The 27674-nt window shown below is 39.9% G+C and overlaps 1 protein-coding gene across 2 annotated transcripts; it reads left to right on the top strand.

Annotated features, from left to right (window-relative positions):
- The first annotated feature begins 1593 nt into the window (after positions 1 to 1593).
- On the top strand, positions 1594 to 26469 carry kat2a (K(lysine) acetyltransferase 2A). 2 transcript variants are annotated; one of them, XM_062050116.1, is made up of 17 exons: positions 1594 to 1861; positions 4823 to 4946; positions 9928 to 10073; positions 14058 to 14147; positions 14245 to 14618; positions 14844 to 14950; positions 16780 to 16887; positions 17006 to 17142; positions 17217 to 17425; positions 17496 to 17622; positions 21270 to 21380; positions 21457 to 21600; positions 21672 to 21786; positions 21858 to 21894; positions 23644 to 23707; positions 23817 to 23901; positions 23991 to 26468. In XM_062050116.1, the coding sequence occupies exons 1-17, from the start codon at positions 1643 to 1645 to the stop codon at positions 24182 to 24184; spliced, it is 2391 nt and encodes a 796-aa protein (XP_061906100.1). In that variant the 5' UTR covers positions 1594 to 1642; the 3' UTR covers positions 24185 to 26468. The 2 variants fall into 2 exon arrangements, with proteins under 2 accessions (XP_061906100.1, XP_061906101.1); XM_062050117.1 differs by lacking the exons at positions 1594 to 1861; positions 4823 to 4946; positions 9928 to 10073 and adding an exon at positions 13871 to 13924 and having other exon boundaries at positions 23991 to 26469.
- Positions 26470 to 27674: the final 1205 nt, after the last annotated feature.

Below are 27674 nucleotides of genomic sequence, written 5' to 3'. Positions count from 1 at the left end.
AAGGACCCCCAGTGAGGGTGGAAGGACCTTAAAGCAGCCCACACAGCTGCCTGTTTTGAAAGCATTATAATTGGCTGATTGTCATTGGTGAAAAATAACGGTGAGGAAAAAATATTAGCATTCCAGCATGTTAACCTTTCAAGCTATTTTTGCTTTGCTAATTTTGCAGCTGTAACCCTTAGAATCATATAACTTGGTATGTGACTCATCCTGCTAACTGTTAGCGTGTTATTGTTTGCAAATAAAGCATACATGAAACCATAAAGACATTTGTATAGATATTTTGAATGTCTTATCCTTTTAATGACGATTGTACATTGACAAAATCCATCATATTACTTTAACCTATTTTTATGGGCTTGCCTCTTTGTGATGTTTTAAGTTCCTGTTATAAGCTGTTGTACAGTATATGCGTTGAGCTCTTATTTTAAAGGCGCTAAGAGCGGAAGTGGTGACACGTTGTAGTGGAGCGCAGGTTTTGAAAAGAAAGGAAATAAAGTGGTCCTCGGGTAAAACTGGAGCCTCCGTGTTTGTTATTTTGTAGTTTTTATGCCGTACAGGCGACATATATAAACCCTCGGTTACACTGCAACGTGTCACCACTTCCACTCTTAGCGCCTTCAAAATAAGAGCTCAAGGCATATACTGTATAACAGCTTATAACAGGAACTTAACATCACAAAGAGGCAAGCCCATGAAATAGGTTACATTACTTTCAAACATACATAACGTTTTTCTTCTGTCTTATGTAGTTCTAGTAATAGCAACTTAAAAACGACATTACCCACAATGCAAGAAACGTGCGTTGCCTTCAGACTATCAAGTGATGTAAATGTAAAGATTTGCAAATTTCATTTTTAATTCATTTCATTTTATTTTTATTTGTCTCCTTCATTGATGTGCATCTTTGATCGATAGACAATTGTACCACAATTATTCAATTATACATGTATGTACACACCAAAGCCTGAGAAGGAGCAGGATGAAGAAAAATCTTATATTTTCCTGCCCCCTTCAACATAATGCGTAGTCTTTCTTAACGATATCATATAAACCAACAATTACATCCAAATATAACGAAAACAAAAAAAAACACACACAAAAAAAACACAAAAAGTGCAAAACTTCATGATCAAATAAAGCATCAATGAAATCAAATCGAAATATTTTGGAATGTCGTATCCTTTTATGGAAGATTCCATTTTGAGAGACATCCAGAATATCATTTACAAACATTCAGTATTTTTACTGCGTGCGTAGCTAAAATTCTTTCAAACATACATTACGTCTTTCTACTGTCTTATGTAGTTCTAGCAATAGCAACATAAAACGACATTACCCACAATCCAAGAAACGTGCGTTGCCTTCAGACTATCGAGTGATGTAAATATTTGCAAATAAAGCATAAATTAAATCGAATCGAAATACTTTGAATGTCGTATCCTTTTATGGTCTATTATATTTTGAGAGAAATCCAGAAAATAATTACAAACATTACGTCTTTTTACTGCTTGTGTAGCGAAATGGGCAATTTTCGTAGGGCACTTGAAGGCAGCATGAGCTCCCAGCCCCGCCCACAGCAGTTGACAACGAAGAAGAAGAAGAAGCCGAAGAAGAAGAAAACGGTAGTAGCAGAGTGGATATGTCCGACCCGGCGGCTCAGGCCCTTCAACCCCGGCTTCTCCAAGCCCAGTCCGCTGGGTCGGCTGGGTCCAATGTCGCCGGCTCCGGTTCGGGGAGCAGCGACCCGGCCAGACCGGGACTAAGCCAACAGCAGCGAGCCAGCCAGAAGAAAGCGCAAGTTCGAGCCTTTCCGCGGGCGAAAAAGCTGGAGAAACTTGGCGTTTTCTCCGCTTGCAAGGTAGCTAGCTAGCCCGGCTAGGCTAAGTTCAAAACAATACAGTCCCCTCTTTTTATTTTTTGTGCTTTGTTATCAACGAAATATGAAACAAAGTAGTAATAACAATAGAATAGGACGCCGACCAACAAACTACAATTATTGTCTTTAACTCCATCACTACAAGTGAAAAATCTGGGCGTCGTTTTCGACGCTGACCTTAGTTTTATACCACATGTAAAAAAATAGAACAAAAATAGGTTTTTATTAGAGATGTCCGATAATGGCTTTTTTGCCGATATCCGATATTGGCCAACTCTTAATTACCGATTCCGATATCAACCGATATATACAGTCGTGGAATTAACACATTATTATGCCTAATTTTGTTGTGATGCCCCGCTGGATGCATTAAACAATGTAACAAGGTTTTCCAAAATAAATCAACTCAAGTTATGGAAAAAAATGCCAACATGGCACTGCCATATTTATTATTGAAGTCACAAAGTGCATTATTTTTTTTAACATGCCTCAAAACAGCAGCTCTCCCTGAGAGAGCATGAGGAGATTGAAGTGGGGGTTTGGATGTAGAGGGGGGTGTATATTGTAGCGTCCTGGAAGAGTTAGTGCTGCAAGGGGTTCTGGGTGTTTGTTGTGTTTATGTTGTGTTACGGTGCAGATGTTCTCCCAAAATGTGTTTGTCGTTCTTGTTTGGTGTGGGTTCACAGTGTGGCACATATTTGTAACAGTGTTAAAGTTGTTTATACGGCTACCCTCAGTGTGACCTGTATGGCTGTAGACCAAGTATGCCTTGCATTCACTTGTGTGTGTGAAAAGCCGTAGATATTATGTGATTGGGCCGGCACGCAAAGGCAGTGCCTTTAAGGTTTATTGGCGCTCTGTACTCCTCCCTACTTCCATGTACACAGCGGCGTTTTAAAAAGTCATAAATTTTACTTGCTGAAACCGATACCGATAATTTCCGATATTACATTTTAAAGCATTTATCGCCCGATAACATCGGCAATCTCTAGTTTTTATCATCTTAAGAATATAGCCAGAGTTCGCCCAATTCTCTCTCAGGGCAACACGGAGACGCTAATGCAGGGGTCACCAACGCGGTGCCCGCGGGCACCAGGTAGCCCGTAAGGACCAGATGAGTAGCCCGCTGGCCTGTTCTAAAAATAGCTCAAATAGCAGCACTTACCAGTGAGCTGCCTCTATTTTTTAAATTGTATTTATTTACTAGCAAGCTGGTCTCGCTTTGCTCGACATTTTTAATTCTAAGAGAGACAAAACTCAAATAGAATTTGAAAATCCAAGAAAATATTTTAAAGACTTGGTCTTCACTAACTGACAAAGAAACAGATAACTGATTTGGTGTCCAGTTCAAAGTGTGACATGATTTATTTAAAAATTAGAGAGTTGACTTTTGTATTTTACATGAGTTATTATTTGTACAAACATGGTGCAAAGTAATTCATGATTTGTTAAAAAATGTTAGTGGCTAGCTAGTTAAAATGGGATATTGTGATTTCACAATATCCATTCATTGAAAATGTTCAATTTGAAAAATGTGCACTTAGAGAAAATATAAAAATAAAGTGTTGCATATTGATATTTATCTGTTTCTATATATATTTATTGTGAGAAATCATTAAGATGATCAGTGTTTCCACAAAGATAAATATCATTAATTATTAATAATAACATAGAGTTAAAGGTAAATTGAGCAAATTGGCTATTTCTGGCAATTTATTTAAGTGTGTATCAAACTGGTAGCCCTTCGCATTAATCAGTACCCAAGAAGTAGCGCTTGGTTTCAAAAAGGTTGGTGACCCCTGCGCTAATGCATGCTTTTATTAAAAGTCGTATAGATTATTGTACCGCCCTGCTTTCTGGTCTTATCTAAAAAGGTTATTGCATCCTTACAATTGCTCCAAAATTCAGCGGCACGTGTCCTGACTCAGACCAGAAGGCGGGCTCACATTACACCAGTTTTAAAATCTCTGCATTGGCTCCCCTGCGTTTCGGGATCAATTTTAAGGTTCTTCCTATGGTTTATAAATGTTGTTATGGTATTGGGCCATCTCATCTTTCAGATTTGCTTTTACCCTACAAACCTTCCCGGGCCCTGAGATCCTCCAGCACTCATCTCCCTAATTATTCCCAAAGTCAGGACACAAAGTCACGGGATGGCAGCTTTCCACCATTATGGCCCGTCTATGGAACAGCTTGCCGGAGCACCTCAGGGTTGCGGAGAACGTTCATGGTTTTAAGAGCAAACTTAAGACCCACCTTTTTGATTTGGCTTTTACCTGATATTATTTTATTGAAGTCATTTGTATTTTACTTTTTATCCTATTAGTTATGCAAGATTTTATTTAGTTCTATTTATTTATTTTCTGTATATATATATATATTATTTTTATTTTTATTTTTTTCTTCTATTAATCTTCATATGTCTTACTTGTATTTTATTCTTTATCTTTACACATGGTTCTTACTATTTTACAAGTTGTATTATTTTTATTTTTCAACGTGCCTCAGATGAGCGCTTGTGGGGGCGCTTTTGTGTCAGCGTCCTGGTGGCCATGGTCTGATGACCTCCTGGTGCAGATGGCTCCTGTGATAGTGTTTACTCACATGTCTCCTCTGTACTCAGTCATGCAATCATTGGTTCATATAGTTGCATATGTGTGTATGTTTTGTGTGTGTGTGTGTGTGTGTGTTTGGTATCTGTGTCCGTGCGTACGTATGGGATAATGGGGGATATAGGTCATCGGGGTATTGTTTTTAACTTTGTAAAGCACTTTGCGTTACATTTCTTTTATGTATGAAAAGCGCTTTATAAATAAAGCTTGATTTGATTTGAAATGTTTTGTAGTTAACTTTTCCAAGTAGCTAGCTAGCAATGACTGTGTAAAAACTAGCTAATTGCCTGGATGTTATAATTGATTTAATGCAACACGTGTTCATTGTCAGGCCAGTGATGCATGCAAGTGCAATGGCTGGAAGAACCCCAACCCACCCACGGCCCCACGGATGGACCTGCAGCAGCAAGCCGCCAGCCTGAGCGAGCAGTGCCGCAGCTGTGGACATTCCCTAGGTACTGAAATGTCACCGCTGACGTTTAATACATCCTTTACTGGCGTGGTGAATAAATACACGTGAAAGATTAAGATCAAACTATAGAAAAGAGCACATGCTTTAAGTGTTAAGTTGGCACAGAATCAGATAAACGTTATAATATACCAGCTAACCTTAGCTAGCTGTCTGATATCTGTTTGAAGTTGGCCTCCCTTCCTTGTCAAAATCTCCTCGAACTTGTCCCAACTTTGTGCTTGTTTTTATGTTATTAACTTTTTATTATTCATAATCAGACCCGTAAACTTGTCCCAAATGTTTGTGCTACTTTTACATTGTTTGTTATTAACCTTTTATTGTTTCCATGTTATTCATGTGTTATCATCAGCCCCTTAACCATCTCAACAGCTGCCCAAACGTGACACAATTGTTTGTGCTGCAAAATGTTTCAGAATCAGAATCAGAAATACTTAATTAATCCCAGAGGGGAAATTACAATTTTCAGCACAATCCCATTCAAGATCAGACAAACTTTACAGGGAGACAGAACAGGATCGCTGACGGGGTCTGCCAACTTCCCGCGCCCCTTACAAAAATAGGTGAAAAACAGGTAAACGCTGGGGAGGGGATCTTGAGAAAAATAAATATTCAGTCTAAGCCTGGGCCCCTGGAGAGGGGGTCCAGACTGAGGCCAAGGAAGAAAAAAACCTCATAGCCATAGCACACATAAACATGTGTATAAGAGGGAAACATCAGATAACACAAAGGACATTAAAAGAGCAGAGCTAATGCAACCAGACATTTCTACATACAGCTACAAAAGTAAAAACAACAACAACAAAAAACATATACACTGTGGTGGCCTCTGCAGTGTTCCACGCCATCGTCCGCTGGGGTGGGGGGAGCATGGCCAGAGACAGGAGCAGACCCAACAAAGCAACCGAGAGAGCCGACTCCACCCTTGGCCGCCCACTAACTCGGCCAGTGTCCAGTCCGCATGGATGAGCGAGGATACGTCCAAGGAGACCGAGGTCTCCAATACCTGCTCATTCTGCCAAGACACTCAATGTTTATTTATATAGCCCTAAATCACAAGTGTCTCAAAGGGCTGCACAAGCCACAACGACATCCGCGGTACATAGCCCACATAAGGGCAAGGGAAAACTCACAACCCCAATGGGACGTCGATGTGAATGACTATGAGAAACCTTGGAGAGGACCGCATATGTGGGTGAGCTCATCCTTAGTTTATTGACGAAGCCCAAACGGTTAACGAAGCCTAAATTATCCTCCAACATTGATTCATACAAACAAGAGATAGAAAAGGCTGTGAGGAAAAAAATCTTATTTTAAATGTAAAAAAAACGAAGGAGATGGTTTTTGATCCCAAATCTGTGGGGGATCACAGCCCGATCATTATCCGTGGGGAGCAAGTGGAGCAGGTGTCCTCCTATAAGTACTTGGGTATTTGTTTTGATTCCCAGTTAAAGGCCTACTGAAACCCACTACTACCGACCACGCAGTCTGATAGTTTATATATCAATGATGAAATCTTAACATTGCAACACATGCCAATACGGCCGGGTTAACTTATAAAGTGCAATTTTAAATTTCCCGCTAAACTTCCAGTTGGAAACGTATGCGTGTGACGTCACGACGGCAACGGAAGTATTCGTACCCAATGTGTCACCATACAAACTGCTCTGTTTTCATCGAACAATTCCACAGTATTCTGGATATCTGTGTTGGTGAATCTTTTGCAATTTGTTTAATGGACAATGGAGACTGCAAAGAAGAAAGTTGTAGGTGCGATCGGTGTATTAGCGGCGGACTACAGCAACACAGTCAGGAGGTTGTGTTGTGTTTGAGCTGGATAGCAGACGCACTACCGTGAGTACAGCTTTGGCTTCCAAACATTTGATCGCTTGCCCGTACGTGCGTGTCGCTATGTGCATGTCACGTACGTAACTCTGGGGAAATATATGTTTCTTGCCAACTCTGATGACGGCCGGGGTGTCGTCGAAAGCTACAACGCCCGCCGCCGCTCCGTAGCTAAGTTAGCTTCAATTTTTAAGCTTCGCCAAGCTGGAAATTATTAACCGTGTATTTACATGTTCATGGTTTAATAGTATTGTTGATCTTCTGTCTATCCTTCCAGTCAGGGTTTTTTAAAATTTTGTTTCTATCTGCATTTGAGCCTGATGCTATCACGTTAGCTCCGTAGCTAAGTTAGCTTCAATTGTTAAGCTTCGCCAAGCTGGAAATTATTAACCGTGTATTTACATGTTCATGGTTTAATAGTATTGTTGATCTTCTATCTATCCTTCCAGTCAGGTTTTTTTTTAATTTTGTTTCTATCTGCATTTGAGCCTGATGCTATCACGTTAGCTCCGTAGCTAAAGTGCGTCAACGATGTATTGTCGTGGAGATAAAAGTCACTGTGAATGTCCATTTCACGTTCTCGACTCTCATTTTCAAGAGGATATAGTATCCGAGGTGGTTTAAAATACAAATCCGTGATCCACAATAGAAAAAGGAGAGTGTGTGGAATCCAATGAGACCTTGTACCTAAGTTACGGTCAGAGCGAAAAAAGATACACCCTGCACTGCCTCTCTAATCCTTCACTCTAACGTTCCTCATCCACGAATCTTTCATCCTCGCTCAAATTAATGGGGTAATCGTCGCTTTCTCGGTCCGAATCTCTCTCGCTCCATTGTAAACAACGGGGAATTGTGAGGAATCCTTCCTCCTGTGACGTCACGCTACTTCCGGTATAGGCAAGGCTTTTTTTTATCAGCGACCAAAAGTTGCGAACGTTATCGTCGTTGTTCTATACTAAATCCTTTCAGCAAAAATATAGCAATATCGCAAAATGATCAAGTATGATACATAGAATGGATCTGCTATCCCCGTTTGAATAAAAAAAATTCATTTCAGTAGGCCTTTAACTTGGGCCAACCAAGTTGACTCTGTTTGCTCCCGTATAAACCAGCGCCTGCACTTTCTAAGGAGGCTCAGGGTCCACGGTGTGGCAAGCAATATCATGATGTTGTTTTAGAAGGCAAACATTGAATCTGTCATCCGTTATGGCATCTCCACATGGTTTGGAAATCTGCCCTGTCAACCTCAAAACCCAACTTCAAAACCTTATCAAGAGGGCTGGTAAAATAATTGGCATGCAGCCCCCTTGTTCCCTTCAAGAAATATTCGACAAGACCGTGAACCCACACCACATACTTCATAGTGAAATTGTGTTGATTCCAAATGGTAAATGGTACAGAACAGCAACATACAAACTCAACAGGTATAGATTTTCCTTTGTCACACTGGCAATCAAAGCACTTGACAACAGAAAACTACTGTAATAACCGCATGCAATATTAAGGAGTGCAATATTGGGATAGTGCAATACGGGGGGAGTGTAATGTGTGATCTCATAACTAACTGATATACCTGCGCACTGTTCACTGTCGTCACTGTATTGTCAGATGAACTGTATGTATGTATGTGAAACGCTGTGTCTTGATGTCCAAGACAAATTTCTCCTCGGAGACAATAAAGCTAATTATTATTATTATTATAATCGGACCCTTTAACTTGTCCCACATGTTTAAGCTACGTTTGTGCTAGTTTATGCTACAACATTTTTTGTCTAACTATGATAGTTAGACAAGCAATTAGAGGTACAAGCAATAGAAAATGGATGGAATAATGTTATTAATGTGTTATATAACTAGCCCCCTAACCATGTCACAATCTCCCCAAACTTGACCCATTTGTTTGTGCTGCAAAAATTTTTTTGTATTTCAAACTTTTTATGATTCATAACCAGCCACCAACCTTGTCCAAATCTCCACAAACTTGTGCCTTCCATTTGTGCTGATTTGTGCTTCAATGTTTTTTGTCTATTATAGTTTTTATGGTATTACCGTTTTATACTTTTTATGTTAATGTGGTACTATTCATAACCAGCCCCCCATCTTTGTCAAAACCTCCCTGAACTTTGTGCTGCAAAAGTTATTTTCTCTAACTATTGTAGTTTTTGTATTAATGTTTTGTAGTTGTCATGTTATTATTCATAACCAGCCCCCCACCTTGTCAAAATCTTCCCTTGTTTACGCTGAAAAAAATGTGTCTAATTATTATAGTTTTTAATAATGTTTTATTATTCATAACCAGCCCTTTAACCTTGTCAAAATATCCCCAAACATGTCCCCAACATTTATACTGCAAACATTTTTTGTCCCAACTGTTATAGTTTTAAGTTATTATTGTTTTATGGTTTTAATAATAATAATAATACCTGGGATTTATATAGCGCTTTTCTAAGTACCCAAAGTCGCTTTACATGTAGAACCCATCATTCATTCACACCTGGTGGTGGTAAGCTAATTTCATAGCCACAGCTGCCCTGGGGTAGACTGACGGAAGCGTGGCTGCAATTTGCGCCAACGGCCCCTCCGACCACCACCTATCATTCATCATTCAATTCACCGGTGTGAGTGGCACCGGGGGCAAAGGGTGAAGTGTCCCGCCCAAGGACACAATGGCAGCGATTTTTGGATGGTAAGAGGCGGGGCGCGAACCTGCAACCCTCAGGTTTCTGGCACGGTTGTTCTACCCACTACGCTATGCCGCAGTTAGTAACATGTTTTTATTAATAACAAGCCCCCTACCCAAACTTGTCATATTTGTTTGTGCTGCAAAATATTTTTGTCTGATATAGTCCTTCCATCCATCCGTTTTCCGCCCCTTATCAGAGTCAGTGTCGCGGGGGCAGCAGTCTAAGCAAAGATGCCCAGACTTCCCTGTCCCCAGCCACCTCCTCTTGGTTATGAATCATGACATGAAAACCTTAAAACAATAACATAACAACCATAGTAGGCAAAAAAAATTCCAGCACAAATGAATAAGATAAGTTTGGGGAGGTTTTGACAATGCGGGGGGAGGGCAACTTTACACAAGTGTGTCTGATGCACTCGTTTCCGTATGCTGTTTGCAGCCAATCACGTGTCCCACCTGGAGAACGTGTCTGAGGATGAGATCAACAGGCTGCTGGGAATGGTGGTGGACGTGGAGAACCTGTTTATGTCCGTGCACAAGGAGGAGGACACCGACACCAAGCAGGTCTACTTCTACCTGTTCAAGGTGAGCGCTTATATCAATGGTGGGCAAACGTTTTGGCTCAGTGGCCACATTGGTCGAGCACATGATACATTTCAAAGCATATCATATCTGTTGGAACGAAGAGTAGACTTCTCAAACATGAGCTATTTAATTGTAATACATCTATTTTCAACAAAATAATAACAGAACCTCAAAGAAACTTAAAAATTATATTACAGGGTTAACACTTACATTCTCTTTTAGTGGGAACAGTGTTGTTGATCACCATTGTTTGCCAATGTGTCAAAGACTAGTATCAGTTTTGTTGTGGCAATCCCCGGGCTCAGGGTCTTTCTGTGTGGAGTTCCCTCCGGTTACTCCGGCTTCCTCCCACCTCCAAAGACATGCACCTGGGGATAGGTTGATTTGGTTGATTGGCAACACTAAATTGGCCCTAGTGTGTGAATGTGAGTGTGGATGTTGTCTATCTGTGTTGGCCCTGCGATGAGGTGGCAACTTGTCCAGGGTGTACCCCGCCTTCTGCCCGAATGCAGCTGAGATAGGCTCCAGCACCCACCGCGACCCCAAAAGGTACCAGCGGTAGAAAATGGACGGATGGAATTCTCTAAACAGATCTTTGCTCATTTGTGTTCTAATATTTGGCGGGCCGGACTAAAAAGAACAATGGGCCGGATATGGTCCGCTGGCCGCAGTTTCCTCATCCTTGGCTTATATGATGGTTAAATCGACTAAAACATAGATGTCCAAACTTTTTCCACTGAGGGCAGTGCACTGAAAAATCAAATAATTTGACAGACATTTTGATAAATTAAATTTTCAGAGCTAAAACAATATACAGATTTTCTTCAGAAAAAATAACAGCCTATATGTCAGCTTGGGGTTTTTAGTTTAGGGGATAATAATAAATAATAAACAAAAAAATCTCCAATTAGGCAAGAATAACTTTCTGTAGGTAGGGTGAGCAAATCAAGCACTCCTTTTCTCCTACTTGTGTCGTAAACTTTCACTAAGCTCATTGTAACCAAACATGGTGTCAACGTTTCAGACTACTTCGCTGTTTTAGAAGAAGAGATTTTGCGTGCTATTTGCACCAAATGTTTAGCAAACATTCTTTGAGGAGGGAAAAAACATAGTGCTTCAAAAGGCACTCGAAAGGCCAGCATTGCTTTGTGATCCTCCCAAAGCTAGTCGCAAAAGAGGTGTGCACAAACTAAATTTAAATCTATATTTTAAAAATACTATCGGTTATTGTTAGGGAAGCATATCGTTAAGATTTTATCGGTACGATACCCTTATTGATATTCCTTATTGATACCGGTATTTATCAGTACTCTTGTCGGTACTATATGTTTTTTGTGGAAATAAAGATATGGAAAAATGCATTTTAATTAACATTTATATGAGCACAAATTAAACCATAACCATAACACATCCAACGTGATGTACTGTGACATTTCAGAGCAGGGGAGTCTTTTATCGACAGCTGTTTTTAAAGTCGTTAACAAGTCAACTACGTGTGCAGTGCAAGGTGAAATTCAGTTACGTAATCTTCTTGTAAAGACCACACAGATCCATTCATTACAATTACACTCAGCTGGAAATAATATTTATATATGGCATGCCTGCGCAGAGCATTTTATATGATATATCAAATATATCATATAAATCAATACAATCAATTAGCATGTTACGTGGGTGTGCATTTTGTAACAATAGGAATTGTTATCTGTATTTATGATGCACACAGACGTATTTGAGTGACGGACCAGACGCCATATTAAGTGTTGACAGCTACCAATGTATGTGAAGTGAAGTGAAGTGAATTACATTTATATAGCGCTTTTTCTCAAGTGACTCAAAGCGCTTTACATAGTGAAACCCAATATCTAAGTTACATTCAAACCAGTGTGGGTGGCACTGGGAGCAGGTGGGTAAAGTGTCTTGCCCAAGGACACAACGGCAGTGACTAGGATGGCGGAAGCGGGGATCGAACCTGCAACCCTCAAGTTGCTGGCACGGCCGCTCTACCAACCGAGCTATACCGCTCGGTTGGTAGAGCGGTATATATATGTATATAGATAAAAAGACCCAGTGAGCAAATATAATGCTCGATCATCCAGTTTGTAGTCAAGACAGAAGGAATTGAAACACATTTAAGCAAGCTGTCTTTTAATGACATGCAATTGTGGGGCAATGGAGTAACATCAGAGGGCAACCAGACACTTGTCAGTCACAGCAGGTGATATCTTGCTTCAAAATAACTTCATGGATTATTATATTACCTACATTTTTCACTTTGTTTGGTTGATTAATACCGGCGTGTGGTATAATGGATCGTTAGGACGGTTAATAAAACTATTAAAGTTAGAGTGTCCGCCCTGAGATCGGTAGGTTGTGAGTTCCAAGACTATAAAAAAATGGGACCCATTACCTCCGTGCTTGGCACTCAGCATCAAGGGTTGGAATTGGGGGTTAAATCACCAAAAATGATTCCCGGGCGCGGCACCGCTGCTGCCCACTGCTCCCCTCACCTCCCAGGGGGTGAACAAGGGGATGGGTCAAATGCAGAGAGCAAATTTCACCACACCTAGTGTGTGTGACAATCATTGGTACTTTAACTTTAACTTTAACTTTAACTTTAAAGTGCGTTCCCTTCAAACTGACACAGCGTGCGTGACTTTGAACAATTTTTGTGGTGTTGCTTCCTTATTTGTCATTATTCAAATCTGATTAAAATGTGAGCAACTGAACTGAATGTGACAACGTGTCATAATTACATCAGTCAGCTGGAACAAAAAATACAGATAGTAGTATCATTAGTCCAGATTCTTCACGGTCCTCATGGACCGACCTAATTATAATAATAATGATAATATTGGATTAGATTTATATAGCGCTTTTCTAGACACTCAAAGCGCTTCACAGAGAAGTGAGAACCCATCATTCATTCACACCTGGTGGTGGTAAGCTACTTTCGTAGCCACAGCTGCCCTGGGGTAGACTGACGGAAGCGTGGCTGCCAGTTTGCGCCTACGGCCCCGCCGACCACCACCTATCATTCATCATTCATTCACCAGTGTGAGCGGCACCGGGGGCAAGGGTGAAGTGTCCTGCCCAAGGACACAACGGCAGCGATTTGGATGGTAAGAGGCGGGGAACGCTCTACGCACTACGCCATGCCGCCCCAATTAGGAACCGTAACCAAAAAATACCGGTACTTGCCGGTATACATCCCTAGTTATTTGTATTACTAGTGTGTGGGAATCTTTGGGCACCTAAAAGTTTGATCCAATTCCTGGGGTTCAATTCGATTCAGAATAAATTTTCGATTCAGACTATTTGTTTTATTATGTTTTATTTGGGGAAAAAATTGAATAAAACTTTTCAAAACCGGTTACAGTTTAGAACAGCTCCTTCTGGTTGCATGGAGATGGCCAAAAAATTTAATTTCAAAAATTGATTCCCATAAAAAACCGTATTATTTTTAGAAAGTGCGGCGGGCCGTTAAAAAAATTGCTGCGGGTCACACTTTGGACATCCTTGGACTAGAATATTATTATGTTGTTATGTTTTTTTGTGTTTGTTTTACTTTTGTGGCTGTCTGTAGAAGTGTCTGGTTGTATAAGCTCTGTTCTTTTAATGTCTTTAATGTCCTTTGTGGTATTTGATGTTTCCCTCTTACACACATGTTTATGTGTGCTATGGCTCAGAATTTTTTTTTCCTTGGCCTCAGTCTGGACCCCCTCTCCAGGGGCCCAGGCTTAGACTGAATTTTTTTTCTTCTCACCCTGCAGCGTTTACCTGTTTCTCACCTTTTTTGTAAGGGGCACCGGATGTTGGCAGACCCGTCAGCGGTCCTGTTCTGTCTCCCTGTAATGTTTGTCTGCTCTTGAATGGGATTGTGCTGAAAATGTTAATTTCCCCTCGGGGATTATTAAAGTATTATCTGATTCTGATTCTGAATTTGCTGAAAGGTAAAACATGTTTTGTATTCTCTATTTGTAGCTGCTGAGAAAATGCATCCTGCAGATGAGCCAGCCGGTGGTAGAGGGGTCCCTGGGCAGTCCCCCTTTTGAAAAGCCAAACATTGAGCAGGTGAATTTGAATTCACAAATAGCAACCAAGGGGCATCAGTATTTAGATTTTTTTAAATTTACCGTATTCTTCACTTATTTTGTCCTTCTCGCCAAAGGGGGTTTTGAATTTTGTCCAGTACAAGTTCAGCCACTTGGCCCCCAAGGAAAGGCAGACCATGTTCGAGCTGTCCAAGATGTTCCTCCTGTGCCTCAACTACTGGAAGCTGGAGACTCCGACGCAGTACCGCCAGCGCACGCAGAAGGACGACGGCACGGCGTACAAGGTGGACTACACCCGCTGGCTGTGCTACTGCCACGTGCCTCAGAGCAACGACAGCCTGCCGCGCTACGAGACCACGCAGGTGTTCGGCCGCAGCCTGCTCAAGTCCATCTTCACGGTGACGCGGCGCCAGCTGCTGGAGAAGTTCAGGGTGGAGAAAGACAAGCTGCTGCCAGAGAAGCGCACGCTCATTCTCACGCACTTCCCCAAGTAAGGCCCTTAAGAATAATCTTGATTGATTGATTGATTGAAACTTTTATTAGTCGATTGCACAGTACAGTACATATTCCGTACAATTGACCACTAAATGGTAACACCCGAATACGTTTTTCAACTTGTTTAAGTCAGGGTCCACGTGAATAAATTCATGGTAAACGTCGCATATCGACTTGTTCTCACGTAATATTGTTTATCATCATCATTTATCATCATCAGGTTTTTGTCCATGCTGGAGGAGGAAATCTACGGGGAAAATTCTCCCATCTGGGAAGCGGACTTCACCGTGCCCGCTGCTGATGGCGCACAGCTTGGACATCAGACAGGTGAGGCGCAAGAAGCGGGAAAAACATTTATAAATTCTGTCTTTGCAAACACAATGCTCAGTTTTGGTAGACCCAGTATACTTAATTATTCTGGAAGTGTAAAATTCACACATCATACTGAGCCTTTCTCATATTCATCGGATGGAATGTGCTTGCTTGTAAAATGTCTGATAAAAGTTCTCCGATATAAGCTGTCCTGCAGTGTCTTTCCTTGTACAAAGTTGGCCAGCTTTTTAACATCTAAATGTGTCATTTAGAAGGTAAACATGGTGGGTTATATGCTACTAGAAGCTAGCAGCAACACAACAGCTGAGCATAGTAGCGCACAAGCTAGACATTCGTAATAATATTGGAACAATATTGCTGTCTAAAACAACACATATGTCAATATAAGCAAGCATCTAATGATTATAGCTGCATATCACTTACACATACAAAGTCTCCAAAAGCCGAAGCATATTAGAAATGATCCAGTAACAAATGTGTCCTCATCATTCAACGTATTGCGTCATGAGCTTAATTTAGTAAATTATTGTGGCCACTACGTTTCACCAAAAACAAGGCACTTGAGAATAGGTTGTATTCGGACACATGACTTTTGAACGGCCATCAAACCAACATGGCTACTGTGCAGCAGAGTGCGACCTATCTGTAAGGGGCCTAGATCTCACCACTAAAAGCAGATGCGAGCAACAAATCCAAATTATGCAATTTAATTTATCCCGATACGTTATCAAAATAAGATTTGTCGAGTGATCTCAAGGATTATCCGTCAGTGGAGTTTCCAGACATGTCGAGCTATTGTGTGCTCCAGATATTCTACACGACAAAACAGATGAAAACTTGGAAAAGCATGGCAGTCCACAACTTCTTTGTGTGTGGCTGGGTCAAAGAAATTGGTATCAATTCGTAATCATGCATTGTTTTTGCTCCGGTAAGGTTGCATTTCTTGATTTAACTTTGCGTCTACTGCCATGTTTGTTGCCTATATTGTTGTGGTACGCGCTGTTTAAGAGTAGCTTGTTTTTCCCTGTCGTATCAAAATATAACAATAGATGTCAACGTTGTGTATTTGCTGAAATCTACATTTATGATTGATGCCTTTGGTAAAAGCTTAACTCTTTTAGGTTTTAATCGCATTTGATTTCTTTTATTTAGACTCGCCGAATTGGTGCTTTACGGAACACTTGTAGCAAACATGAGTTTAAGAAATACAAATACAATCAATATTATACTTCAATGGGAAACACTAAACGTTAAAAGTATATCAAACAAACCTTTAACCAAATGATCACTGCAAACTTGTGCGTTCTTCAACTCTGCCTTTTTGAACTCGAGTGTGGAGCCCTTTTCTTGTCTCCTCCGTAAAATCTTGACATATTTCGCCCTTCTTGATTACCTCTCGAGGAACTCTGAAGAAACTTTTATCCTTTTCGCGAGATAAACGGTTTTATCAGCCTAAAACAGCCTTGCATAGTTATTAACGAGCCGTAAGTCGCGTCAGGTGAATACAACCTATAATTACTGTCTTATTGTTGGAGAGTAGTAGGGGTGCTCCAAAAAATCGGTTCACATCCCCAAATGACAATTTTTGTTTACTATGATTCAATATTGATTTATAATAATAAAATTCTATAATAATGTATAATTTATTTTTTTTTAATACATTTTTGAATAAAAAAGTATTAACTACCCTAAGAATCCGAATTGAAATTTTGAGGTGCGCAAAGATTGCCACATCCCGTCATTAGATTGTGTACCTAATGAAGTAACCAGTGGATGTATACAAAAATACAGGAATATGACTTGGTGTTTTTTTGGTGTTCCAGTGATCAGTCCGGCTGCTGTGTCGGGCACCTCGGCTCTTTCCAAGGGATTAAGCGGCGGCTCGTCATTGGGCGGTCTTGAGGGTCTTGCAGGATCAGAGCCCAACACAGGTCGACATCTTTGTTTTTGATCCATTTTATTTTTTTTATTTAATTAATTAAAGTGCAAACAAAAAAAGGATCAAATTCCATCATCCTGCATCTTGTTTTCATTTTTTGACGTGTTCAGGAGAGAAGCGTAAACTCCCAGAGGCACTGACGTTGGAGGACGCCAAACGTATCCGTGTGATGGGCGACATTCCCATGGAGCTAGTCAACGAGGTCATGATGACCATCACCGACCCAGCCGCCATGCTGGGCCCCGAGGTTGGTCAGTCGGTCTCACGTCAGTCAGTCTGAGACATGATCCAGTAAATTCATATTGTTTTTGTTCTTTCTAGACCAATCTTCTGACGCCAAACGCCGCCCGCGACGAGACGGCGCGTCTGGAGGAGCGGCGCGGCATCATCGAGTTCCACGTCATCGGGAACTCTCTCTCCCAAAAGTCCAACAAGAAGATCCTGATGTGGCTGGTGGGACTGCAGAACGTCTTCTCGCATCAGTTACCTCGCATGCCCAAGGAATACATCACGCGCCTCGTCTTTGACCCGTGAGTGACCGGCATCTTACGGCGTTAGATTGCGCCTGTTTGACTTTTTAAATTTTTTATCCCCTAACAGTAAGCACAAGACCTTAGCCCTGATCAAAGATGGCCGCGTCATCGGGGGCATCTGTTTTAGAATGTTTCCCACTCAGGGCTTCACAGAGATTGTCTTCTGCGCTGTCACATCCAACGAGCAAGTGAAGGTACGCAAATAGCATTTAAAAACCAGCTCTTTTGGTAACTACAAGGGGCAGCATGGGTTTGAGTGTGACATTTATATACAGCAGTTTGTTCACTTGACTAACGTCACTGTAAAGAATGTTCCTGCAATTTTTAAAGCTGAACATCCCTGAAGTAGTGCAGTTCCGAATTTGAACGAAATATTTACAAATAATACAAAATAGCCTTTGTACAACGTTACACAAAAGCAGTGTTAGTTACTAACGCTGTTACTTTTACTAGTAACGGGTTATCTAATAATTACTTATACGTATGTTACTATGCCGTTACAGATGCGTTTGATGTAACATGACACGCTACTTTTGATGTGGTTATATGTCAACAAGACAGCGTGTTAACAAGTTTATTGTAGGAAATAACTTTTTACTAATGCAAGCAACAACCAGCATCAATTTATATTATTATAATAATAAATAGGAAGAGGCAACATGACACAGTAAACAACTTGTAGGCCAAGTACACACACACATACACACACTCCCACTAATACAAAAAGAGAATAATAATAAACAAATCAATGAAACGGTAACGTTTGAATTCATCCAGAGCAACTGTATCTGAATCGTTTTTGGACATATTTACCTATAACCTCATCAATATTTTTTATAGTCCATTAGAACCTCGATTTACAAATATAATTGGTTTTGGAACGTGGTTTGTAAATCGAAAAGTTTGTATAGTGAAGCAGAGTGAAAAACAATGAAAATGCGAATAATAATAATAATAATAACTGGGATTTATATAGCGCTTTTCTAAGTACCCAAAGTCGCTTTACATGTTAAAAACCCATCATTCATTCACACCTGGTGGTGGTAAGCTACTTTCGTAGCCACAGCTGCCCTGGGGTAGACTGACGGAAGCGTGGCTGCCAATTTGCGCCTACGGCCCCTCCGACCACCACCTATCATTCATTCAACATTCATTCACCGGTGTGAGCGGCACCGGGGGCAAGGGTGAAGTGTCCTGCCCAAGGACACAACGGCATGGTAAGAGGCGGGGAGCGAACCTGCAACCCTCAGGTTTCTGACACGGGCGCTCTACCCACTACGCCATGCCGCCCCAATTGGTTGGAGCCCAGACAAGTCCCTATTTTGGTAAAAGAATGCACTCTTTAAAGACACTAATGTGTGTGTGGGTATGTATGTATGTACAGTATGTATGTATGTGTATATATACAGTGGGGCAAAAAAGTATTTAGTCAGCCACCCATTGATTGTCAATGGGTGGCTGACTAAATACTTTTTTGCCCCACTGTATATATATATATATATATATATATATTAGGTCTGTCAAAATAAACGAGTTAACTCAAGGGATTATTCCCAAAAAATTGATTGCATTAATCATTAGAGATGTAACGGTATTATAGTTGCCGCGGTATTTTGGTTTCAAAGTTTTCTTAATACCGCGACGTGATACGATATCAAACAAAAACCTGGGGAGTGTAGTTTTTCTGGTGTTTGGCATTGACTGGGTCTGTAAATAAACTACATCTCCCAGAATTCTTTGCGCAGCGTGGTAAGACAAGATGGGGGCGTGTAACCCCGTAAGCAGGAAGTGAAGTGTGTTAGTACTCTTCGTAGATAAAAATAAATGTTTTTTGGACATAAAATCTGTCCATAACTGGTTGAGTTAAGTTTCTAACAAACAAACAAGACCAGGACAAAACATAACCTCTTTGACAGAGGTAAGAAAGTCTGCGAAGCTAAGCGCGCTACTTTCGTTTCGGGCGTTTCCAAGGCGATACAGAGCCAACCGGTCTCGTCGCACCGCTTTACAGGAAATCACAAAAAAAAAAAGCTGAAAAGCTCTTTGATACATCCTCAATCCATTCATCTATTCCAGCTGTACTCAGGCGGAAAGCAGGGCTGGACATATCGCCTTCTCTAAAAACAGAAAATATTTTGGAAACCAACAAAGCCAAATGTCAGTTTGTGAGGTATTTACATTATTAAAAGTTATATTGTTAGTTTACTTTTGTGAAAAACAACATTTTCCGGACGGATTTAAAAAATGACTACTCTCGAGTACACTGCCTCCCATAATGTAAAAGTTGAAAGACTAAAACTACATGATTGTTTTACATTTGGATGTTTACATTGTTGCTTTGAATACATCAACTAAGTTATTCTTTTAAAATATTTGCTTGACACAGTGAATGTTCCTACACAATTGTTTGCGCTTATAAACATTTGTTTGTAGTAAAAAATATGATTAAAACATTGTAGCATTATGTTTTTGTTCAATTACAGTAAGCGTGTTCATCCTAAACATTCCTGACACTTCATTTTAAACCCTATGGCCCTTTTACCAAGCAATTTTTTGGGACATATATTGCAATAATATTGTACCGTGGCCTTGATACCGTGATAATATCGTACAGTGAGATTGTAATAGCGTTACATCCCTTAATCATGTACTCACTCAATCATGCAGTTTATTTTGACCCTACAAGCTCTTTTACCTTAACCGCTATACGGTCAGTGATTAGAGCAATGCATACGTCGGTACAAAAATAAGTGAGGAGACTCCTACTGGAGTGCTCACTGGCAAATTTCACTCTAAAATACAGCCTTAAAGAACTTTAGATAAAACTGTTACCAAGTTTTGTGCAAATAAATGACCTAAATTCAAGTAGAACGTATAAAAACATTCTGACAGTAAAATTGCATCTGTGTTCAAATATTTGGGTCTTTTCCGAAGCTAATTGCAATTATTCAAGCAACAAAATGTAATTAATCGGGATTAATCCAAATTCCAAAATGTGATAAATCTGATTCAAAAATATTTATTTGATATCCCTAATAAATATATATTTAATAAAGATAACAAAGGGGGTAATGGATCAACAATCTCTTTATCATCAATACAATGATAGCAAGCTGAACTGTCAACACAGACACAAAACTCCCTTTGGTGCTCTCAAAAACGTTAACAACCATGTTGCTACTGAACTGCACAGGAAGTGACATATCCAAAATAGCTGCACGCTAAGGCTTTGTCACGCCAAATTTCTTCCCTCTACAAAATCCTTTCCTCCCCCATTTACTTCCGTGGTCATGTTTCCTCTTACGTCATTGACAGCGATCGATAGCACTTCGGCTTTGACTGCCCGTCGCTGGAAGGATACTTCGTCTTTGACAGCTGCTGGAATCTGAAGAAATCGATTATTGTTTTATTTTTGTACAGGCGCGAAACAGGACAGTCGCGTGCAGGTTAAGGACCCCCGGCAACTTTGTGATTTTATTGGACGCAGCCCCGGAAGTAAATGGGGGAGGGAAGGTTTTTGTAGAGGGAAGAAATTTGGCGTGACAGCTTCCAGCGGCACACAAGATGCATGAATGAATGAAGTGTTTGTACACAGACACATAGTTCACACACAGTAGCATATTTAGCCCAATCTAAAAGTTTGTAAATCAAAAGTTCGCAAAAGAGGGGTTTGTAAATCAAGGTTCCACTGTAAAAGGTTTTAATTAGCATGTAATCCATTTTTAATAATGTGATTGTGATCTTGTTAATATTACACCATCTTTGATTTTGACCAACTTTATCCTTTTTTGTCAGATGCTTCTGGTTACATAAATCCGTTCTTTCTTTAATGTTGCATCAGGGCTACGGCACACACTTGATGAACCACCTGAAAGAGTACCACATCAAACACAACATCCTCTATTTCCTCACCTACGCCGACGAGTACGCCATTGGCTACTTCAAGAAGCAGGTCACCTCCCTGTTCTCTCTCCACTCTCTCCTGACCCCCGTTACTTTGAAATTCACGTTGCCCCACCTCTTGACAGGGCTTCTCCAAAGACATCAAAGTGCCCAAGAGTCGTTACCTGGGCTACATTAAAGACTACGAGGGAGCCACGTTGATGGAGTGTGAGCTCAACCCCCGCATACCGTACACGGAGCTGTCCCACATCATCAAAAGGCAGAAAGAGGTGAGCCTTCTTCATTGCTGTTGTGGATTTAATTCACATTCTTTTTTTTTTTATGTCATCTTTCTCTCCAGATCATCAAGAAGCTGATTGAGAGGAAGCAGAGTCAGATCAGGAAAGTCTACCCAGGCCTGACCTGCTTCAAGGAGGGTGTGCGGCAAATTCCTGTAGAGAGTATTCCCGGCATACGTGAGTTTTCACTCTATATGAAGACAAATAACCAAACCAATGGCTGTAGCGCTTACCTTGTTGTCTTGTAGGAGAGACTGGATGGAAACCCAGCGCCAAGGAAAAAGTGTAAGTTTTCCACATGCCCATGAAAGTGCTTGAAATGTTGACCTGTACTCAGGCTGGGAGATATGGCTGAACACTTAACACATACTGTTACGCCCCTAACGATTATTGGTATTTTTTATGACCTATCAAAAATAGGGACCAGGAGAAAAAATATATTAAATATAAACATTTTTATTTCAAGTGTAACCTTCTTAGCTATCAAAGCTGAAAAGATTTCAAATCACATTGAACACTTAACAATAACCTCTTAAAATGAAGGCGCAAAAGTAAGGAATATGCATGAGATACTCAAAAAAGTGTAACAGTGTGAAAATGTAAATACTATAATTTTCTGCAAGTTTAGTGCCAGGAGTTACAGCTGTGCTCTAAAGGGTGAACGCGGCTAAGGTGGTGTGGTATTACTAGTCTTGGTGGGGACCACCGCCTCGCAACATTTACAGACCACATTGGCCTGACTACGGACTGTTTGGAAAAAATCCAAAAAACTGCCATACTGTGAGGTGGCCTTTCACTGTCTGCAGCATCTTATTTTTATTTTCTCTTCTCACTCCATGAAAATATTTATCCGTGAGACAATGGTGCAACCAAAGGGAGTAGTTGATACTGTTACCTGATTGGCTGTTAGCGTGTCACTCCCACTGAACAGTGATCACTTCCTGCATTGCTCGGTTACCAGAGAGATGGTGTCTTTGTTCATGCGAACCTCCTTGCTTCGCAATTTCCTGTTTCCTCCAATAAATAATATAATATATATACATATATATATATATATATATATATATATATATATATATATATATATATATATATATATATATATATTAGGGGTGTGGGAAAAAATCGATTCGAATTCAAATCACGATTCTCACGTTGTGCGATTCAGAATCGATTCTCATTTTTAAAAAAATCTTTAAAATTTTTTTTAAATTAATCAATCCAACAAAACAATACACAGCAATACCATAACAATGCAATCCAATTTCAAAACCAACCCGACCCAGCAACACTCAGAACTGCAATAAACAGAGCAATTGAGAGGACACACAAACACGACACAGAACAAACCAAAAGTAGTGAAACCAAAATTAATATTATCAACGACAGTATCAATATTAGTTACAATTTCAACATAGCAGGGATTAAAAATCCCTCATTGACATTATCATTAGACATTTATAAAAAATAAAAAAAATGAATAGTGTCACAGTGGCTTACACTTGCATCACATCTCATAAGCTTGACAACACACTGTGTCCAATATTTTCACAAAGATAAAATAAGTCATATTTTTGGCTCATTTAATAGTTAAAACAAATTTACATTATTGCAATCAGTTGATAAAACATTGTCCTTTACAATTATAAAAGCTTTTTACAAAAATCTACTACTCTGCTTGCATGTCAGCAGACTGGGGTAGATCCTGCTGAAATCCTATGTATTGAATGAATAGAGAATCCTTTTGAATCGGGAAAAAAACGTTTTTGAATCGAGAATTGTGTTGAATTGAATTTTTTTTTATTTTGAATCGAATCGTGACCCCAAGAATCGATATTGAATCGAATCGTGGGACACCCAAAGATTCACAGCCCTAATATATACATATATATATATATATGTATCGAACATAATTTTTATTGATATAGATTACGTGATCGCGATATATAGTGGTATCGTTTTATTGCTTGTATTCCGTTATGTGACTTGTATTCCGTTACGTGATTTGTGTGTTTTTGATGAAATGTTCCATAGGAAAGAGGTGAAGGACCCTGACATGCTGTACAACATGCTGAAGAACTTGCTGGCCCAGATTAAGGTAAGCAAACAGTTAAAAAGTGTTGGTCCTAGTATTGCGCCACAGTCCATTTTTATAAGCCTTGTGTGTGTGTGTAACATGTTTACATGATCTCATCTCTTTTGAACAGACTCACCCGGATGCTTGGCCATTCATGGAACCCGTGAAGAAATCCGAAGCTCCGGATTACTACGAGGTCATCCGCTTCCCCATCGGTCAGTCGTCGTCGGCCCGCTCGTCTGTTTTGTCTCTTGGCCCAGAATTACCCACATAGCGTCTGTTGCTCACCCCGTCTCGCCCGCAGACCTGAAGACCATGACGGAGCGGCTGAAGAACCGCTACTACGTGACCAAGAAGCTCTTCATCGCCGACCTGCAGCGAATCATCACCAACTGTCGCGAGTACAACCCCCCCGACAGCGAGTACTGCAAGTGTGCCAACACCCTGGAGAAGTTCTTCTACTTCAAGTTGAAAGACGGAGGCTTGATAGAGAAATGAACAAGACATAGCGGGTGAAAAGTCTGCGTACCAAAGTCACACATGCGTTTTATTTATAACATTCCGCTTTACGTGGTGCTTCGGATTCTCATGTAAAGTCACCAAAAACTGGACCTCGGGGATTTAAAAGCCACGTTGCCTTCAGTTACTGACACACTTGAAGCGATCGAGAGAACGACAGCACGACAAGGCTGTGCTCGGTGGATTAATCGTGTCTGATTGCCTAAATGTTACAATCGTGCATCACTGTCACAACACAGCGGTTCTTTTCAAACGTTCAGATTTGTATTTTTCATCTCCACATTGGTTACGACAAATGTTTTTCCCCCGACGTCCGCCTGGAGACAAATCATCGTGCGTCTGGCTTCAAAAGTTTTGCCGAAACAGTGCTTGAAATATGTTTGCTACGCGAGAATATTCCCGATTTGCGGCCTTTAAATACCTGCATAAAAATAGTAAATCATGTTTATTATATTCCAGTAAACTCCGTGGCAATACCATTAATGCTTTTTAGGCCTCAAATGTGGTCTAAGGGATGTGTGTGTGTGTGTGTGTGTGTGTGTGTGTGTGTGTGTGTGTGTGTGTGTGTGTGTGTGTGTGTGTGTGTGTGTGTGTGTGTGTGTGTGTGTGTGTGTGTGTGTGTGTGTGTGTGTGTGTGTGTGTGTGTGTGTGTGTGTGTGTGTGTGTGTGTGCACGTGTGTGTGCATTCTTGTACTTCTACCCTTCTTGAGACATCAACAAGGAAAAGTACCGTCCATATGAGGACCGGTGAACAAGTTAGGACCGAAATCATGGTCCCAATACTGAAAACCATTGCATCTAATAGAGAATGTCTCATTTGCACCCCTGGTGGTGAAATCTATCAAAATTAGGGTGGTCCCAAAAAGGAGGGATTTTTCAAATTGACTGTGTCTGTTTTAAAAGTGCTCCACCTCTGGTCAACATATGAAATAAGTGTGTGTAAGAAATTGAAATGCGTCCCCTTTGGCCAAAACGTATTAAAAAAAATACAATAAATATGTATAAAGAGACATACTGTAATAACTTGAAATAATGAAGATTGAAAACCCATTACAAACAAAAAATTCTAAAAATATAAATTAAAAGCTTACCTTTTTTATATTTGCAAATTATTAATGTTGTAAATACAAATCTTTATATATGTACAAAATATGTACAAAGGGTTGTCCTAAAGAGGTAGGCATTTTTCGGAGGTCTCAAGAAGGTAACAAATGCAAGAATGTATGTGTGTGTGTGTGTGTGTGTGTGTGTGTGTGTGTGCGCGTGCACGTTGACATAGACAAAACTTGCCATGTTTTGTTTTCTACTTGAAATCATGAACAAGTAGCTTTCTGTAGTAGCTTTCACGGTTCACACACCAGTTACTGTCACTGTAGTACTGTAAATGAAAATAAAGGTTTGGTCTTTTTGGGGTAAACAACTCAAATGTGTAGGCGTGATGTCAGGATAAAAAAAACTTTTTGGACTAGCTTGTCAAAATATGGTAATGCTAGTGTCTGTTAATATTCCCATAAAACATAATTTCACACAAAGTGAATATGGGAAAACATTCTACAAGTGAAGTGTTTGGGAAACAAAGTTCACACTAGTTGTGAGCCGGATCAGTGAGTGTGTGGCGCACTCACCTGCTGTTTTGACTGTTTTAGTGTATCACAATGGCGCCATCTGCTGGATTAAAACATCACACTCTAGTCAATAAATGGTAAAAAAATATATACTATTTATTTAAATACATACATATAGACTTGCATACGTAAAATATTACTATTTGTTACTGCGGTAGGCGGCCATCGTGAAAGTTGTTTACTCTTCTTTGAAAATTGGACATTTAAAAAAACAAAAATCAAGTTTTAGGATTTCAAATGTTCATACAGCATTTTATCTAGTCCATCCATCCATTTTGAGGTTGCAGGGGGTTCTGGAGCCTATTATCAGCTGCATTTGGGCGGTAGGTGGGCTACACCCTGGACAAGTCGCCAGTCAAAGCTGTTTAATGTTCACTTTTGTTTTACTGGTAAACCTGTTCAGTTTTTTTCCCCTTCCAGCATAACTGAGCCTTATTTCCAAGTAAGTGTGCACTAATAAGTTTCACTGTCCTTATCCGAACTTCCAGCATAACTGAGCCTTATTTCCAAGTAAGTGTGCACTAATAAGTTTCACTGTCTTTATCCGAACTTCCAGCATAACTGAACCTTATTTCCAAGTAAGTGTGCACTAATAAGTTTCACTGTCCTTATCCGAACTTCCAGCATAACTGAGCCTTATTTCCAAGTAAGTGTGCACTAATAAGTTTCACTTTCCTTATCCGAACTTCCAGCATAACTGAACCTTATTTCCAAGTAAGTGTGCACTAATAAGTTTCACTGTCCTTATCCGAACTTCCAGCATAACTGAGCCTTATTTCCAAGTAAGTGTGCACTAATAAGTTTCACTGTCCTTATCCGAATTTCCAGCATAACTGAACCTTATTTCCAAGTAAGTGTGCACTAATAAGTTTCACTGTCCTTATCCGAACTTCCAGCATAACTGAGCCTTATTTCCAAGTAAGTGTGCACTAATAAGTTTCACTGTCCTTATCTGAATTTCCAGCATAACTGAACCTTATTTCCAAGTAAGTGTGCACTAATAAGTTTCACTGTCCTTATCCGAACTTCCAGCATAACTGAACCTTATTTCCAAGTAAGTGTGCACTAATAAGTTTTGCTGTCCTTATCCGAACTTCCAGCATACTTATTTCCAAGTAAGTGTGCACTAATAAGTTTCGCTGTCCTTATCCGAAGAGGAGCACAATCTTTATTTTACTGCACCTGCAGTGGGATGGATTTAAAATGGTTTCTAAATATATTTTAGGGCTGCAGCTATCGATTATTTTGATAATCATGGACTCTACTAATTAGTTTGTTCGATGATTCAAATAATGGGATAAAACTTGCTCTCGAGCCTAAATGGTTCAAGGATATCAGTTGAAATAAATATTTTTGTACTTGCTATCACCTTCATTACTTTCTTTCACCGTTGTTTACTTTTATTTTACCTTTTTAAAAACATTTTTTTACATTATTTTACATTCTTTTTAACTTCTTTTACCATTTATTTACCTTATTTTACCTTCTCGGACCTTAATCTACATTCTCTATTCCTTTTACCTTTAATTACCTTCTTTTTACCTTTTATGTACCTTCTTTTTAACTTATTTGACCTTCTGTATTCCTTCTTTAACCTTCTATTTACCTTTTATTGATCTTTTACCTTCTGTTGCGTTCTATTTGCCCTCTTTTATATTTTATTAATCTTTACCTTTTTTTTCTACTTTTACCCTCTTGTTTCTTCTTTTGCCTTTTATTTACCTTATTTTACCTTCTATTTACATATTTTAATTGTATTTGACCTTTTATTTGCTTATTTTACTTTGTATATTATTTATTTTACCTTTTATCTACCTAATATTTATCTTCTATTTACCTTTTAC

Source organism: Entelurus aequoreus, linkage group LG06 (genome assembly GCF_033978785.1).
Source record: "Entelurus aequoreus isolate RoL-2023_Sb linkage group LG06, RoL_Eaeq_v1.1, whole genome shotgun sequence".
Taxonomy (NCBI): Eukaryota; Metazoa; Chordata; class Actinopteri; order Syngnathiformes; family Syngnathidae; genus Entelurus; species Entelurus aequoreus.
This window is presented reverse-complemented; position numbering and strand designations above follow the sequence as displayed.